The sequence below is a fragment of the Camarhynchus parvulus genome, chromosome 8 (assembly GCF_901933205.1).
Source record: "Camarhynchus parvulus chromosome 8, STF_HiC, whole genome shotgun sequence".
NCBI classification, from domain to species: Eukaryota; Metazoa; Chordata; class Aves; order Passeriformes; family Thraupidae; genus Camarhynchus; species Camarhynchus parvulus.
The window spans coordinates 27,112,185-27,129,409 of record NC_044578.1 but is presented as its reverse complement, the minus strand read 5'-3'; the positions used below and the strand labels follow the sequence as shown (position 1 = coordinate 27,129,409).

Genomic DNA, 17,225 nt, shown 5'->3' with positions numbered 1-17,225 from the left:
GCCTGAACGTACGTGTTCCTGTCACCTGCTCCAGGTGACCCTGCCTTGGGCCTGGGTGATCCACTCACCCAAAGCTCCCTTCCAACCCAAACAATCCTGGGATTCTGCGTGCCGCGGGAGGGCGGTCTGGGCTGGGGGGGGCAGCCGCCCTCCCTCTATCCCAGCTTCCCTTCCTCCCTCCCTCCTTTCCTCCCTCGCTCCCTCCCCTCCCTGGGCGGACCGGAGGCGGCTGCGGGAGCCGCTCCGTCCCCGCTCCGCCGGCGCTCTGTGGTTTAAGATGGCGGCGGGGGCTGCGGGGGCGAGCCCGTGAGCCCCAGCCCGGAGCTCCGCGGGAGCCGCCGGGACCGGCCTCGGGAGGACCGGGACGCGCCTGCCGGGCCGGCAGCGGCGGGAGCGGCGGGATGTGAGCGCGGCCCGCCATGGGGCAGCAGGTGGGCCGCGTCGGGGAGCCGGGCGCGGGGCTCCAGCACCAGCCGCCGCCGCAGCAGCAGCAGCAGCCGCGGGGTCTGCGGGGGAGCAGCGCGGCCAGGCCGGCGGGCCGCCGGCGGGAGGCGGCCGGGCGCTCCGCAGAGGGAGGATTCAATGTCTTCACCCAGCACGGTGAGCGGCCGGGGCGAGGGGGAAAGGGGCGCGATCGGCCTTCCTCCCCTCCCTCTTTTGTTGTGGTGGGTTTACTGGGGGAGGGGAGAGGCAGGCGGGGGGAGCGGGGCAGCCACGTCCCGGGGGATGCTCACCCTGGCCGCCACGTCCCGGGGGATGCTCGCATTCGGAGGAGCTTTCCCCCCGCACCCGCTGGAGTTGGGGGTCGGGACTACCCGCCAGCCCCAGCGGGAGCGAGGTGGCACCGCCGGGAATCGGGACCTGCGGGGTTCGGTCGCTGTCACCGCGGCGTTTCCGAGCTCTGGTTTTGTTTACAGAGGTAAAGGTAGCATGTGCCTTGTCCGACTGTTTGCCGAGGCGTTTGTGACTTGCCGTTGTAGATCTGTGGGACCGTCTCGGTCCTGACAGAGCGAACAATTTCGTTTTGACTGGGGCATTACAGCTGCCGTCTGATTCTAGGTTGAAGTTTTTGCCTGTCCACTTCTATTCTTATTGCTGTAAATCGAGACCGGAAATGTTTCATGTACACGTTTCTGTAACCTCTCCTAGAAGGACCCACACACCTTTTAATCTCCTTTGTAACCATGTTTCTTTTTTTAAATTTTTTAATATATACTTATTTGTGCATTATATTAAGATGCTGCCAAGGTTTGGAATGTAAGATCAACTGGAACCTGTCTGCCTTGACAAGCATGTTGGGAGTAGATGTGCAGATGCATCTCAAATATTAAAGACCTGAATCAGCTCTGGAGAGCTTGGCTGGCTTGGCTTTAAGTGGAGAGAGAGTTGTCAGTGTTTATAAAGCAAGGCTGCTTCTGACAATACACGTTTTCTTTTGCTCAATTGAATGAGCTCAAGCAAAAAGATTTAGGAACGTGCAACCAGCAGTCTAAAAGTAAATATCGTCTTCTGTGACTGCTGACATGTAAGTATCTATCAAAACAAGAGCACTGCACTAAATCTAGTTCTTAAAAATCTCAGTGTTATCACAGCTTTTGAGTTCAGGGAGCAGTATCAGCTTTAAAACCAAAACAGCACATGCTTGCCGAGTGCCTGACCCACAGTTAAACTAAGAGTTGTTATTTTATTACAACTTCACGTTTTACTCTGTATCTTTGTACGTTAAAAGGCACTTTGGCTAAAACATTGCTGTCACAGACTGCACACTCACAGTGTTATGGACGTCTCAGAAGTTATGCACATACCCCACTTCTTTCAGTGAGGTGTGTCTAAGTTTTTAGTAGCAGGGCAAGAATGCTGTAGAGACTGCTGTGTACACTCCTGCTGATGTCAAACTGTCTTCTCATGCTTTGGTACCAGGATGACTCTTTGGTTCCTGCTCTTACAAGGCAAGGACAGAAAGGACGTTTGGGGAAGTGCATTACAGCATGTGGGGATGTGTAGTGACTTCCCAAAAACATAGTTGGCACTGACTCAAGCACTTCTTTTTGTTGCTGCTGCATGTTTTGGTAGTAATTTAGTTCAGCATCCTGAACAATTCCTTCTAGCTCCTCCTCACACCCTACTAAATTTTAAAGGTAGACAGTAGGGAGAATTATTTACATGGAGTGGCAGGGAAATGGAGAGGAAAAGCTTTCTGAAGCATGCATGCACACCAAGAAGACAAATTATGTGCCCTGCCAGCCCTTCTGCTCTGTCTTCCATAGAATGAGAAACAAGAATGAGCCTGGAAGGCCAACACACTGAATAAAACTGTTCAGTGCCACATAAAAAGAACATTGCTCTGGGATAAGAGCGATGGTATCTTTCAAAATAATTTCACTACTATTTATATTGCTTAGGTTATCTGCTTCAGTGGTAAGGTAATGGATGTAGCTTTACATAGGGTCTTTACTTAGGATTGTTTTTGTTATTTTCCTTGTAGACTGTAAAGGAAGGTGTGTCTTAAAAACATGAAACAGCTTTTTATTCTGTTAGATTATGTAGAAGGGGTGGGACTTTTTGGCAACTCAGGTTTTGAGAGTTTGAGAGCAGGTTTCAAACTTTTCCATCTTGGTGAATGCCTCAGCTGTGTTAAATTGTTCCCTGATTCCATTCACATTTTGCTAGGAATGAGTTAACAAGTCAATATTAATAATCTGTAGCAAATGCTGGTAAAGTTGGGTACCTTTTTAAATACTTGTCTTGGGCAAAAACTAAAATGCATGTAGTGTTCCTAAATCTGGAGTTCACTTCCTTTGTCAGAGAAACTGTTTCCTGTGATGCTGACTCTCCTTGTCCAATGGAATTTTTTATCATCAACTTGTATTCTTATTTTTCATTTAATGACCTTGCTCTCCTGTTTTACTTAGCCAGCAGCAAGCCAGGTTTTCTTTAAGTGAGTCATACGCTTCTGCTGCTGAGATGCTCTGGTTGCTGGTGGTGTTACTTGATCCAGATGCCTCTTTTCTAGTAATTTCTTTCTGGACTCCACCTTCCATCCCAGTTCTGGGACATGTATTCACAGGGTATGGAAAGTGATGGCAAAAGCACAGGATTGTGGGTTAGCACTCTTGGACCAGTGGCTAAAGCAGCCAGTCACAGGATGGGGCTGGATTTTCTCCCTTCCTTGGCTTTCCTTGATGCAGTCATGGATGTGAAGAAGACAACCTGTTTATAAATCCCTACCTTGTGTTGGCAGCTTACCTGCCACGTTGTGCCAGCAGCAAATCTTGCTGAGTACTCCTGCCAAGGTTCATTTTGAGGGGTTGCTTCTTCTGGATTGTTTGTAAAGAGGGTGGAAATAAACAGTGTTTTCAGCCTCAGACCTGTTTTGCTACAGGATTTTGAAGAGCAGTTTGAGTCAAGTGGATGAAGTGTAAAACCCTTTCTGCTAAGCTAACTGGAAATCTGAGGCAAACATTTTCACCCAGCTGACTTGAACCATAGATGTCCTTGAAAATCAAGAGATTGAGTAGAGCCAGTCTGTCCCGTGATTATTTGCTGGGTTATAGTTTGTGTGGCAGAAGCTCTACAGGAGAGACGCTTGGAACAAAGAATTTGAAGATGTTTTATGGAAAGAGCAAGGGATGTGCACTGTGGCACCTGACTATTCATCATGAGAACAGACACCTGGGCTGCTGGGGCTTTCAGCTCACTGTGGTATTGAGTTCTGTGCGTGACATTGAGCAGAAAAGTCCTCAGCAAGCTGATACCCTTATGTGATTCAATTAGTTATGGAGTTCTCCAGGATGCAGGAAGATAATAATGGAATTTACAGTCTTCTGCAATTAGCCCTTCAAAACACCCCTTTGTGAGCATTCCTGGCATGTTGTCAGTGACTTACAGAAGCAGGCTATGGATTGTAAGTATGCTGGTTGCTGTTGGTGTAGTAGAAGGGATGAGTGTGAACATGAGGATTGTTCGAACACTAGTGTTCTGACTGGAACTCATCAGTACCACAACTCCAGAGGGAAGAGCTGCAGTGAGCAGAAGTACAACCAAATTCTTACAGATCAGTGCAACCAGCAAAGACAAGAAGTGCTTGCATTACAGGATGAGCTTTCCCTTCCGGAGAAGGAACAGGAGAGTGAAGAGGGAAGTCAGTTATCTCCTTATCCTTTCAGAAATTTGTTTGAGGAAAGGGGAACAAGCAACAACAACCAACAACTTCCAAGCTGCACGGACTCTACTGAGCTGGTTTGACCTTTGAACAGTGACACTTGTAATTTTCTTTGAGAAGAGCACTGATAACAGCCTACTGTACCGAGATACTCTTTGGAATGGTGTTAGCATGCTTTTCATCTCCAAAAAGACTTGCTGAGTGTTGTAGAGCACATACTGCAGGAAAATCAGATTATTTAAATCCTGGCTGGGAAGCCTTTGCAATACCTGTTTGCAATACTGCTACAGTTGCCTTGGTGATATATTTTGGGGTAGTGGAAGGCTCTGCCACACTTGAGCTTTTGATCCAGCAGGCACAGGACATTTGCTCCCTGTTTTGTTTTCTAGAGGAGGAGTTTAGCAACCTTTTATTACGTGCATCAAGGTCAGGCTAGATAAGCCTATACTTTTAAAAATAAAATTATCATTAAAGCTCCCCTAAGGCAGTCAGAGTGCTATGACACATGATAAAAACATTCTAAAATAGGAAGAAGCATAAATAACACTGTCCCTTTGAAATTCTGAAACTGAAAAGCTGGATGCAGGAAAATGGAAAGAAGGAGAGAAAATAGGGTCAGTTTAACAACTGCACTTTGTGGGCTGCCTAAAATGTTCTTTATTCTTCATCCCAGTGAAATGCAGCAAGCTCAGGCCAGAGCTACTTGCCCACAGACTTTCCTGTCAGTAAATGCCCTGTGCAGATGGAATATAATCACTGTATTCAGTGCCTGGCTTTTTGTACTGTAAATCAGAAATCTTGTGGGACAACAATATATAAATAACTCTTAACTAATTATTTGGGGAATAAAGGACAGTTCAGCTGAGTGTCTAGGGGAACATCCCTTGTAGAACATGAATTTGTAGGCGTGTTCTCTATTGCATCCTTCTCCATGATATCTAAATTATTCCTGCAGATCCATTGCATTAAATATTGATTTTTATACCTTGTGTTAAGCTGGGATTTTTGCATAATGAATTTTGCAGAAGAGAGGAGACTACCAGCTTGATGGAAGGGACAATGTCATACTGACTACTCATCTAATTCTTTTCACATAGACAGGGAACTCAGTCTGAAGAAGGTAAGACTGAAATGAAGTTACCTCAAAAATTTTTACTCAGAACCAACTTAAAAATCAAATTTCAAAGCCCAGACATATCTCTAACTTCTCAGTTCTCCCCATGTAGCAGATGGTGTGGGACAAGTTGTTCTAGCAATATTTCACAAACTTGCTATTGCTTGCAAGTGCAATGTTTTGCAAAAAAAAATTTGTGGGATTTTTTTTGGAATTAAGGACATGGCCAAGTGAACAAATTGGTGGGAAATGAACAGGGACACTACAAGCAAATTACTGCAAGTGTCTTAAACCATCCTTTTTTAATCTAGTGGCATCACCAGCTCACATAATTAGAGTGGGGAGAGCTGGACTATCTCCTGGAGATGTTGTAGCAGGGTTGGCTTCAGGAATATTTCATGGCTGGTACTTATTACAGATTCTGGGACAGTAAGCCTGAAACCATGTTTTCTCTGGTGTTCAGGAGGAGTGACCTGCTCTGTGACCCACTTCAGCATATATCATGTTTGTTTGTTCCTAAAGCAGGCCAGTCCTTGCCCAAGTCAAACTGTACTTTGTAGATCTTTGTTTTACAGCTAAAGCCAGACGATCCTTAGCATGATTTATTCTAGCTCATTTCTCTTAGTTGTCACAACTTAATGTTTCCAGGATACTTACTATCCATAAACTGCCTTCTAAGTACTGCTGACAGCTGGCTAATTTACAGCCACAAGGAACTATCAAAATCCAGCTAATACAAACCAAGAACGAGCACTTTGTACTCACTCCAGTAGGGATGTGTGGGGAAGTTGTTAAAAGTAACTCAGCTGGATTTTGTGTGGTGGCTTGCAGAGCTCATTTTCACCGGGTTGTGTTTCAGAAAGCCAGGGATGGATGGATGACCACAGACCAAAGCCTCAGGTGCATCCTGTGTCCAACCTGATCTCCCAAATCCCCAGTCCGTTAGCAGTGCTTTCAGCAGCTTGTAATTACAGGTGACACAAGGCTTGCAGTGCAAATGGCCCCAGGACTGGCTTTGCAGGTGCATCTGCAATGTAGGCATGAGTTTCCTTCTTAACAGCCTTCAGCACAGTATTGACTGGTAAAGAAATACTTCTCTTAGTTATTTGGGCCACTGGCAGCCTCTTTCCCTCCCCACAGCAGGAAAGAAAACTTGTACTGAGGTGCAGCAGCATTGACTTGCTGGGTCTGAGGTCACTGTTTTATCACCTTACTGCATCATCCTTCACATTTCTCTGGCTTTGTGGTTATGAAATACTTTATTTTAAAGTATTTCTTGGTATTACCCATAGAGATTGTTCTCTCTGGAATAAGGGACACTTACAAAACCATTGAGGCTTCCTGTTGGTAACGCTGCAAACCACAACAACAAAGCTTAGTTCTATTACCCATATCTGCTTAGGAAGTTGCCTGTGCTTTGTGGGCTCTCTATAGAGACATGAGCATCTCTCACTATGATTACTTGTCTGCAGCTGGCTGTAAATTAACTTTTTAATAGGTGGCTTTCAGTACCAGTTAATTCAGCAGAACAATTTAAAAAAAAAACAAAACAGCCCTGAAATAACTTTGCCTTTTTTGAAGGGGAGACAAAGATGTACAGAAGTACTTCACTAAAAATTAAATTAGTTTTATTTCAATCTTCTGCTGCTCTTTAGAGGTTTGTTAAACATCCTTTTTTACTTCTTTTTCAAGAATTTCCCTTCCTCTTCTACCATTAAGCTTATCTTAATCTTACTAAGAGACTTCAATTAAAAATAACTACATATATTAATAACCTTGGAGCTTCACTTACATTAATTTGAAAGTTTTCTGTGACAATAGTGATGCAAGAATTGGGACTACAGTTATATAAGAAAAGTAGCTCTTAAATGAAGGAATGCTCATTTTTCTATAGGACAGCATGCCTCATCCTTTAATTTATAATGTTATTGGGTTGGATCTTGGCTTCTTTCCTGGTTTATCTGACATTTTCTTGGTTTTATTATTTACTTGGTTTTATTATTTATTAGAAGTGAAATGGAAGTAACTGCTTCGTGTTATAAGCTATATATGGCAAAGGCATAGGAACCATCTCCTGCTGCTTTTGGGTCAAGTTAGCAATTGAATTTTAGGCTAAGAGGATGAGAACATTCTGGATTTGTGACCCTGTGCACCTCCATGTCCATTTCTCCTTTGTTTCTCTAGTGATAATCCCAACAACAATGCATCAAGCATGTCTTGGCTATTCCTATTTGTTGTCATCTCAGCTGAGATCAGCACTGTGGCTAATTTTGAAACAGGTTTCAGGCTTGCTTCTGGTTAAAAGAAATTGTGTGAATAATGGCTAAATTATATTGATATTATACATTTTGGAGCATGTAGCATAGATAATGAAGTGCTCCTGTTTTTCAGATTGTGTTTTCAGTTAGACTAATTGTTTTTCAAAATGTTAGCTGCAGAGAGTGGTGTTCCTCAGCAAACACACCAAAACTTATAGGAACTGCAGAATGAAGAGACATTTCCCCATCACAAATCTGTGTGCACTCCAACATGGCCTGGGCTAGGAGCTTGTTTAAATATATTCATATCCAAGTAGATTGGTATTACCTCCTACATTAACCCTAAATATCAGAGATCTAAAAGGTCTTTATAGAGCACAGATCTGTTTTCCAGACAAAACCCCAAAATATTTGTACATTTGAATTTCATATCCCCTGGATTGTGAAGATAACCCTTCAAACCCAAGCTGGAGTGTAAATTAATATAATGAGGCCTTCCTTAGCCTGCAAGGTCAACTCAGTTTCTTAAGATTATTTCCAAGCCTTTGCTGCTCAGGGTTGGTTTTGCTAACCAGCAGTGTCACAGAGTTAACAAGACTGTTCAGTTTTACTGCTGCTATTCAAAAACCTGTGGGAGGCTGCACGACTGATAAGAATATCAATTTTGGGCTGCTGCTTAGGAAAGCCAAGAGCAGAAGTAGAGCTGAGGTACAGCTGTAATGGTATTTCTGAAAATTGCTTAATAATAGAAGGAAACTGGAAAGATTATTTAGATTAGCCTTAAAGGGTTTTTAAAAAAAGAAATTTTAAAGTGTTATTTCCCACCCAGCAATCTGTCAAAACTGGCCAATTAATGAAAGTGTACTTCTGTTCAGCAGTAAAAAAAACCTTTTTATGCCAATCTTTTAAAAATTGATACAAATTGGGTCATCTAGGAAGAAGGAAATGCAGTCTAGGAAATCTGAATAACCTTGAAGATGTTTTGAATAGTGACCTAGCTTCCTTCTCCCATTAGGTCACTGGGTGCAGCCGAACTCAAGGTTATACAGACCTGACTGGTTTGCATAAACATGGACTTAATGCTTGTGTTTAATGCAATTTTTTCTTAAAAAACAAGTTTGAATTATAAGGCTTTTTCTATGTTCACCATTCCCTTCAGTACAGGTGAAAAAGAAATAGCATCCATTGTCTGAGAGCTGATTTGTGGTTCATTTTGTCTTGTGAATTTAGTTTTTTCATCTGTAAACTGACAAATAAAAATTTCAGTCTAATAAGTGGCAGCTCTCAGGCTCAGTTCCTAGATACTGAAGTTAAAATAGGGAGTTTTTACAACTTGAACTGTGAATTGCTGACTGTCCTTTGTGTGCTCTTTGGAATATTGTTGTTTTTAATAAGCAGAGTGTTGGTGAAGTTGCTCTCCCAGTGGCACCTTGATCAAGGCTTAAAGGCTGGGGTGGAGGTGGGACCTTGAGGTGCTCTGAAAGTGCTTTCTTTGATCATTTTGTGATGATATCTCTCAATTCTGGTTTGTTTTCAAACCTGCTTTTCACTGACTTGAATGGCATCAAATAAGCCTGATGAGCTTTACCATCTGTGGCAGTAAAATATAAATTAAAAATAAAATAGTGAGAGCCACCTCTCTGCAGGATTCCTGTGCTCTCCTCTCCTGCCTGGGAAGATGAGTAGGGTTTGGGGAGGTTTTGGCATCTCTTTCTGAGGCAGGGAGATGTCTGAGCGTGGGGAGGGATGAGCAGAGCTTGTGTGATCAATACCACTGTGAAACCTGTGCTCTGGCCTGATTACTCACTGAAGCACAGCAAAATACTTTTTCACTGGTCATCAATTGTATGCTCATTATTCAGGGTTATGTTTGTTGGGTTTACATAATTTTATGTTGGAATAAATAGAGAAAGGAGAGGTACTTTATGAGATTAAAAAGCCTTTATCTACAGAGGATCCTTAGAATAAATAGGAAAATGGTAAGGTTTTGTAGTGTTAGTGTTTCGAGTTACATTTAGTCATTTTTTTAAAATTCAGGATCTTAACCCTGTGGATATAAGGTTTGCAACATAGATGTGGGGAAGGAGCTGATTTTTATGTTAGAAGAAACTATAATTTAATTTTTTTTTTACTAATTAATAAATTTGAGTCCAATATGAACTACAAACCAATTTTTCATATCTTTTTCCTTCCAGAGGTGCTGTAGATACCTTAGGATTGATTTGCAAACTCAGTAGGTGCCCAAATGCTGATTGGAGTGGCTTGGCCTGCCATAGCTGTCCTAAGAGATGGAAGTCCCGCAGGTTGAACCCTTGATACATCTGCTTTGTTAGAAAATGTTTTCATTTTTAGGTCATCATAAAGAAATATATTTGAGTTCTTTAGGGGTAAAATGTACTTAAAAGGCACTGTCCTCTAAATCACACTAATTGTTTGTGTGGTAATTCTTGCACTTAGTTAGAAATACAGATGTGCTTTAAAAAGTTCAATTAGACCACAGGGCTTATGTCTGTCAAAGCTGAGGTTGGCTGTAGTTTTGTGCAGAAATGCAAATTCTTATTTTGAATATGCCTGAATAGCTTCCATCTACTTTGTTGTCAAAGGGTTGAGCTAAATTTGGATCAGACACTTGGCACGTGTCTTTCTTTCCATCCACACACAAGCACTGTGACAGCAGAAGCACAGGGACATTTCTGTGTGCCATGGCAGCATTTCTGCTCAATAAAACACCTTGGTTCTCATTTCCTGCTCGGTGGCAAAGCCTGGAACTGCTCCTAGGTGCAGCCTGACTCTGGAATAAAGCTCAGCTGGGCTCCTGGTGCCTGCTCTGCCCCAGGTGGGGACTCAGTGTAAACTTTGAAATTTTCAGCTAACAAGGTAAAAGGATTGATCACAGCTGCTCACGCCAAACGCTATTTTCAGCCTGCCACGAGAGGGTGCTCCAGTGCCTTCATTTATGCATTGCTAAAAGGTTTTTTCCACTAAGAAAAGTGGGGTGTGTTATTTAACATTACTGTGTTACAGTGCAGTGCTTTAAGTAAGTGTTGGGTTATGAAAGCAGGCAGGATCCCCACAGCAAAAGGCAGATGTGGCTGTATTAAGATGTAACAATACATGTTTATTTTGTTTTTGCCATTAAGAGCTGGGCTGTTTCCCTTTTAGTTGTTTTGTTTCTCTTGGGCTTTATCCTAAGTTAACTTCATCTGCCAGCAAGGGAAGTTTCCCAACTTGTTTATGTGCAAGTATGCAGACAGATTTCGTGCATGGAAGGACATTAAATCTGATACTTTTGCTAGGTAATCTGAGCACTCAAATTAAGAATCACTTCTCTTTGCTTCTGTGCACTTCTCATCTGTAAAATTACAATTACGCTTGCTTGGTTTATGGAGCTGTTTAGACTTAATTTTGGCACAAACAAACCCAGGAAAGCTGTCTGCAGGCTAAATTAAATGTTCAGTCATACATTCTTGTCTCATCCTGTAGGCTTTGGAGAAATGTGTTTGTTGTGGCTCTAGCCTGTATTTCAAAACATTTGTGGCGTGGTAATAGGTCCAAGGGAAGGGTAATGTTTGTGTTAATTGTTGGACTTGAAAAGGAATCTCAAAGCACTGCACTGTGCTCAGTGTTATCTCTCAAATATCCATAAAGAGACTGAAGCTCCACTGAATTAAAACAGAGAGAGAGCTGTAGAGTAATGGCTTTGGCTGCCCAGCAGTAAGGAAATGCAAAGGGAATTGCAGTAAAGCATTCATGCACTTTGGCTGGTGGCTGGGAAACAGGATCTCTGCAAGGAGGTCTCAAACCTGGTGCTAAGGGCAGGTAATTACCCAAAAATAAGATCACCTGACACAGCAGTGGTGTTAGCCATTGACTGCTGAGTTGTTACACTAAATTGGGATGCATTTGTGTTTTTCTAAAAGTCATGTATTAATACAAGCCAGTGAAAGGCCATGCTGAAAGAAACACATGAATGAGTCCTAAGCCAGAGTCCTACCAAGGAGATATGAAAACCTGTTTAAAATACAACCAAGGCAGGCTTCCTGTCTTGCATACTCTCATGCAAAAGCGAAGGCATAACTTCTGGCATGCTGTAGATACCCTTTTATTCTCCCTCAAACTCTCCTAATTTGCTGCAAAGTTGAGATCTTAGGTGCATTTCAGGCCTTGGCATCTGATTTGTTGCTTCCTCCCATCTATTCTTCCTCCCACAGAAAAATACTCTTCATCACACAGTTACCCCCTGAGCTGCAGGCAGGTGGGCTTGTAATTTTTGAAACCTAATCAAAGCTATTAGTCAAACAACATCTCTGTTCACAGTTAGTAGAGAAGTGGGCTTTAGTACATAGAATTTACTGTTTTCATACACCAAAGTGAAAGCTGCAACTCCAAGGATTGCTCTTGTGCTTTTAGAAATTAGATGGTGGCCCTGTGTTGGGAACAAGTGTCATTCCATGGACAATACTGTGTGAAATGAGGGTGTTTGAGGTTTAAGGGGAAACAGAATTGAATGTCCAGGAATTGATGCTGGTGACTAAGTAGGAAGAAAAATTCCCTTTCCTCAGAGCATTTAGCATTCTTACTCAGCTGGGGTCTTATTTGAAGCCATATCTATTCTGAAAATGAGACAGGTGATGCACAGTCTTTCTGACTGTGTGCTCCTAGTTTGTTCCCAAATTCTTTGGCTTTGCTGACAAAGGATGTCAGCTCTAGAACCTGGAATACAGATGTGCAGGAGCTGGAGAAAATAGCTTCCCCCTATGAAGGTACCATCTCTCTCTAGAGACAGATAGATAGACAGATAGATAGATAGATAGATAGATAGATAGATAGATAGATAGATAGATAGATAGATAGATAGATAGATAGATAGATACTGGCACGAGTAAAAATCTCTGCAGTTAGGAAAACTATTTTTCATAGTAGTTAACTATTTAATTTTTTTCTGCACTGGCAGAGTGGTCAGTTTATAAAAGGAAGACTGTTTTGTCACACAGATAAGTGAGGCATGAGCACACGAGATGGTTTATGCAGCACATCTCTAGCAGGACTATGGATGCAACACCCTTTCCCCAGGCCCATGTTCTGTTTTCCAAGTTTGACTGTAGAGGCTTTCTATGATGCTTTGCCCCATGGCAGGTTTTTTTAACCTTTTTTGATGCTTGAACTCAAAGCTGTTTATTTTAATCCTACTTCATTAGTGTGAGTAAGAGTAGGAGTTTTTGTTTAGACAACATCAGTAGTTGGGACAATAGCTGTTTTCAGAGTCTTTTATGACTTTGATTGAAAGTGTTATTTATTAGTTAGATAGTGTGAAGGTTTTGTAATAAAAGCTCTGAGTATTGCACTTTAGGAGGGATCACTGATCAACACCAACTTGAGTCCTGCTCTGCCATAGCTTCCAGATATTGAGGAAATTACTTTTGCTTTGCTTTAGACCTCCCTCATAGCACAAATTTATCCTACTACTCTGTAGGGCTGTCAAAAGAATAAAATACCAAAACTGCAAGACACTCGATATATCAAGTGCTACAAAAATATCCTGTGTAGTATCAAGCCATAATATTAGCATGCCCTGACTGAGAATGTTGTGTAGGCTGTGAATTTAATGTGTCTGAGAATAGGCATTTACTGCTGGGTAGAGCATGGTTAGCAGCAGTGAGAGGAGTCACCCACAAAGCAGGTACAGCCTTGGCAGAAGTCTGGGATTTAATACATCCTCTTGCTCTTCCATCCTTTAATTGCTCATAAAACATTTCAGCAAAAGTTGTGGATCTTACTGTTTAGTTACCTGAGCAGGGGAGATGGTTACTGCTAGAGGGTTTAGAAATAAATCTTACTAGAATTCATATCCTCAGTGGAAAAACATCATTGCCTCTTGTGACAAATCTAGAAAGCAATGATCCAGATTTAGAAAAACCTCACCGTTTGGGATTAAATACTCATGCTGCTGTTTCCTGACTGCCTTTTGACTAAAAAGAAAATCAGTGGGTGGCAGGTGAGCCCTCTCAACTTTGCATGGTAGCCCTCATGCAGCTTTAAATCTGAAAAAAATGTGCCTGCACACCTCATTGAAGGAGGAACGCCTGGTTCTTGCTTCCAGAGACAGCTGCACAGCTAGCACATGTGTCTGCACCATGATCGCCACCCCAAAGCTCCAGACAAAACCAGGAGAGGAATCCCAACAGCTGCAGAAGGTTCCGTTTATGAATCTTAATTAGGGTTAGGAGTTGGTGGAGGTGTTTCTTTTCATAATTGTCTAGTGATGGTTGGAAGGGCTCCACATCCCAGTTCAGGTTGTCAGGGTAATGCTGTGTCTTCATACAGGAGGAGTTCTGAGCCTGTGTGAGTGCCACATCCCTCTAAAAATACAGAATGCTTTCATGGACCATAGGGTTTTTCTGTGCCCTACCAGGGTGCTCTTAGTTCTCCTTCCTCTTTTCCCCTGCCCAAGTTACACATGTTTTTGAACAGCCTCATTTTTCCAGTTGTGTTTTTTCTTTGAGAGGAGGGTACCACCCTTGCAGCTCTTATGACATTGGCAAAGCTCCCACAAAAACTGGTTTGAGTCCTCCACACCCCGACCTGGTTATTTTTCCTCATTAGTTTAAAGGAAAAACCTGCATTTTATGTATTTGTCTTAGATTACAGCAGCCACCTTCATGCACTAAAAACAAAGCCAAGACTGTCAGTTTCCCTGTTATTCTATTTTACCTGTCATTATGTAGGATGCCCTACCCTTGCTTTAGAAACAGAATCATTAGACTCCATATATTTTGAGTAACTTAGTTTCAACCTTGCTTCTGCAGCATGTATCTCTTGTATCAAGTCTGTTATAAATAATCTGCCTGCAATATTCACAATACATAATTTCTAAAAGATTGACTAGGAATTTTCAAAATAAGCGGAGCAGTTCAGTTTTTTGGGTTGGTTGGTTGGTTTGTTCATTAGTTTGGTTTTTTGGTTTTTTTGGTTTTTTTTTTCCCTGTGATAGGGAGGAGTTATAAGTTGATCTAGGAAGTAAATCCTGATCAATCAAAACCTGATCTCAAAGTAAAGTTTTACAGGATATTGCCTACTTGTATCCTTGGATCTGAATGGCAATGTGATAAGGCTGAATGGATGGAAACTTGTCAAAAGAGACCAATATTTGTGCCCAAAGAATCTAGTTCTGCCAATGAATCTGTTAGTCTAGTTTTGTAGTAATTAGGAATGAAGTTCCTACCCTGGTAATATTTCACTGCATTTTCATTAGAACCAATTCAGATGTGGAAGCTTTACTGAGCAGGCACGTTTGACGTTGCTGGGAAGAGGAGACACCATCCCAGATTAGTCAGTCCTTCTGAGGGCTGATTCCACTTGCTGGATTTGCTCACAACTATTTGATGTTTGCCATTACTCAGTCTCTGGCGTCAGAGCACAAGGTGTGACCCTGTATGTTTAAGTCACTGATCTTTTTAGAGGAAAAAAAAAAATTCAAAATCTTGCTCTATGCAGGTCCCTGCTGGATGTTCTCCAGGCTCTCATTTTTTGTATATCAGTCATTGGTTTGGGTGCTGTTCAGAGGCTTTCCCTTTTTGGGGCACTATTCATGATGAAAGCATGACCTTAAGGGGTGTTGGTCCCACAGCCTCTGCTGATGCATCGTGCTGGAACTTCAGCATCCTTGCTGGGGGAACTTAGTATGCTGGGTGCTTCCAATTTACAGCTCTTGGGTCAGTTTTTCAGGGACTGATCATACAGGCTTTTAAAAAATTTAACATGGTTACGCATGTGTGGTTTATTTTAGACTTAGAGACTTCGTTCCCAAAGCAATAAGTCCCTATTTCCTTGCCTCACTGTTTTTGACAGTTTTGGCACTTGCTCAGCTCTATAACCTATCCAGGTTACTTCTAAGCAGCAGCAGCTCTGTTATATTGACTTTTAAGTGCTTAAAGTAGCTTGGAAACAGTGAGAAGACAGCTTCTGGCAGTGATGTAGATGAACAGGAAACATATCATTAATTCTAAAGACCCTTCAAATAACTTTCAAATATTAATTAGCTCCTGATTCTTCTAAGCAAAGTCCTTCTAAACTGAAAACCCATTTTAAAGCTGAAGCATAGCAGCTTTCAGTCAGGAGTTAATGGGATCTCCCTCTGGATGCTCCATGGCTTGCCAAGGAACAGCTTCTGGGCTGAGGCATGACTTGGAGTTTGCCTCAAGGGTACTTTTTCCAAAGAAATTTGCAAATTAAGTAACAGTTGCAGCAGCTTGGAATTCCAAAAGAGAACTGCCCTGAAAGGCAGGTTTAGTGGCATCTCCAGAAGCTGGCAGTGACTGACTGGCTTGTAGTAAATAAGGGGTGTCCATAAGGATGGGGTAGAGAAGCCCTTGGCTGGAAACAGGATCTGCATGGGATGGTAAATGTTCTGCTTCCTAACTACTGTACTGAGGAGAGCCATGGTCATGTAAATATCTTCAAAATACAGCATTGCCATAGGTAACTGCTGTTAATAGTGGAAATGAAACTGAAAGATCTCCCAAGCTGCCAAAAGCTTTGGAGTGGCTTTAATTTCCAGTACCTGGACAAAAGACAGAAGACAGGATCCCTTTGCTGTAAGAGGCTGAGTCAGAGTGAGTACAAGTTTTGGTAGCTTGAGTAGCTGAGTTGGAATAGGTTTGTGTGACCGTGTTCACAGGGGTTTTGGGATTGGGGAAGAGATGAGGATCTGACTCCATGTTTCAGAAGGCTTGATTTATTATTTTATGATATATTTTACATTAAAACTATACTAAAAGAATAGAAGAAAAGGTTCTCATCAGAAGGCTAGCTAAGAATAGAATAGGGAAGAATGATAACAAAAGCTTCTGTCTCGGACAGAGTCCAAGCCAGCTGACTTGAATTTAGATTAATTAGAAACAACTCTATGAGACCAATCACAGATCCACCTGTTGCATTCCACAGCAGCAAATAATCATTGTTTACATTTTGTTCTTGAGGCCTCTCAGCTTCTCAGGAGGAAAAATCCTAAGGAAAAGATTTTTCATAAAAGTTGTCTGTGACAGGTTTTTACTTTTGAGAGGCTCAAGAGAGAATGTTTTGAGAGGAGCATATGGAGGACTGCCTGTTGTCTTGGGATTTCCAACTTCAAGACAGCACCTGGTGTGCTGGTAGAGCCCAGCAGTGAGCCCTGATCCCACTTCGTGTGGCAGGGATACAATACAGCCCTGTGTAATCCAAGCAGTCAGCTGTCTGACAGCAAATACAGGCCAGCAACAACTGGGAATGTTTTTCTGTGGAGTGGGAGGAAGAAGGAATGAGGTGGAACTCTGTCGAATTAGAAAAAAGAAAATTTCTCAATTGAGCAAGAGTAAAGGACCTTTTTTGGCCTTTCAGACCAGAAGATGTGGGGATGCTGCAACTTGGCACAGCCAGACTTTGGTCTCAGTTTCAGTTTTAAATGGACATTTCATAACACAACAATTCCAAATAAAGCAGCTCCCTGGAGGCAGCTGTATGGCACAACTGGCAAAAGCCTTGCCATGAATGTAGCAATGTCCTTCTGTCAGATCCTTTTATTGGCTCTGTGGAAAAGCATCTTGCTATGCCCAGTAAAATCCACCCAAACTGCTGTTGTGGATGGATGCAGTTTAGGAACTAACCAGTGCTTTCCAGAGCAAGAGGAAACCAACTGCTGAGTGAGCCACGATGT

At 42.3% G+C, this 17,225-nt stretch overlaps 1 protein-coding gene across 1 annotated transcript in view; it reads left to right on the top strand.

Moving 5' to 3' along the window:
* The first annotated feature begins 225 nt into the window (after nucleotides 1–225).
* Nucleotides 226–17,225, top strand: part of ABL2 (ABL proto-oncogene 2, non-receptor tyrosine kinase) — a 45,234-nt gene continuing 28,234 nt past the window's right edge. Inside the window, 1 exon segment of the mRNA XM_030953187.1 lies at nucleotides 226–600. Coding sequence (XP_030809047.1) covers nucleotides 420–600 — 181 coding nt within the window. The 5' untranslated portion in view covers nucleotides 226–419.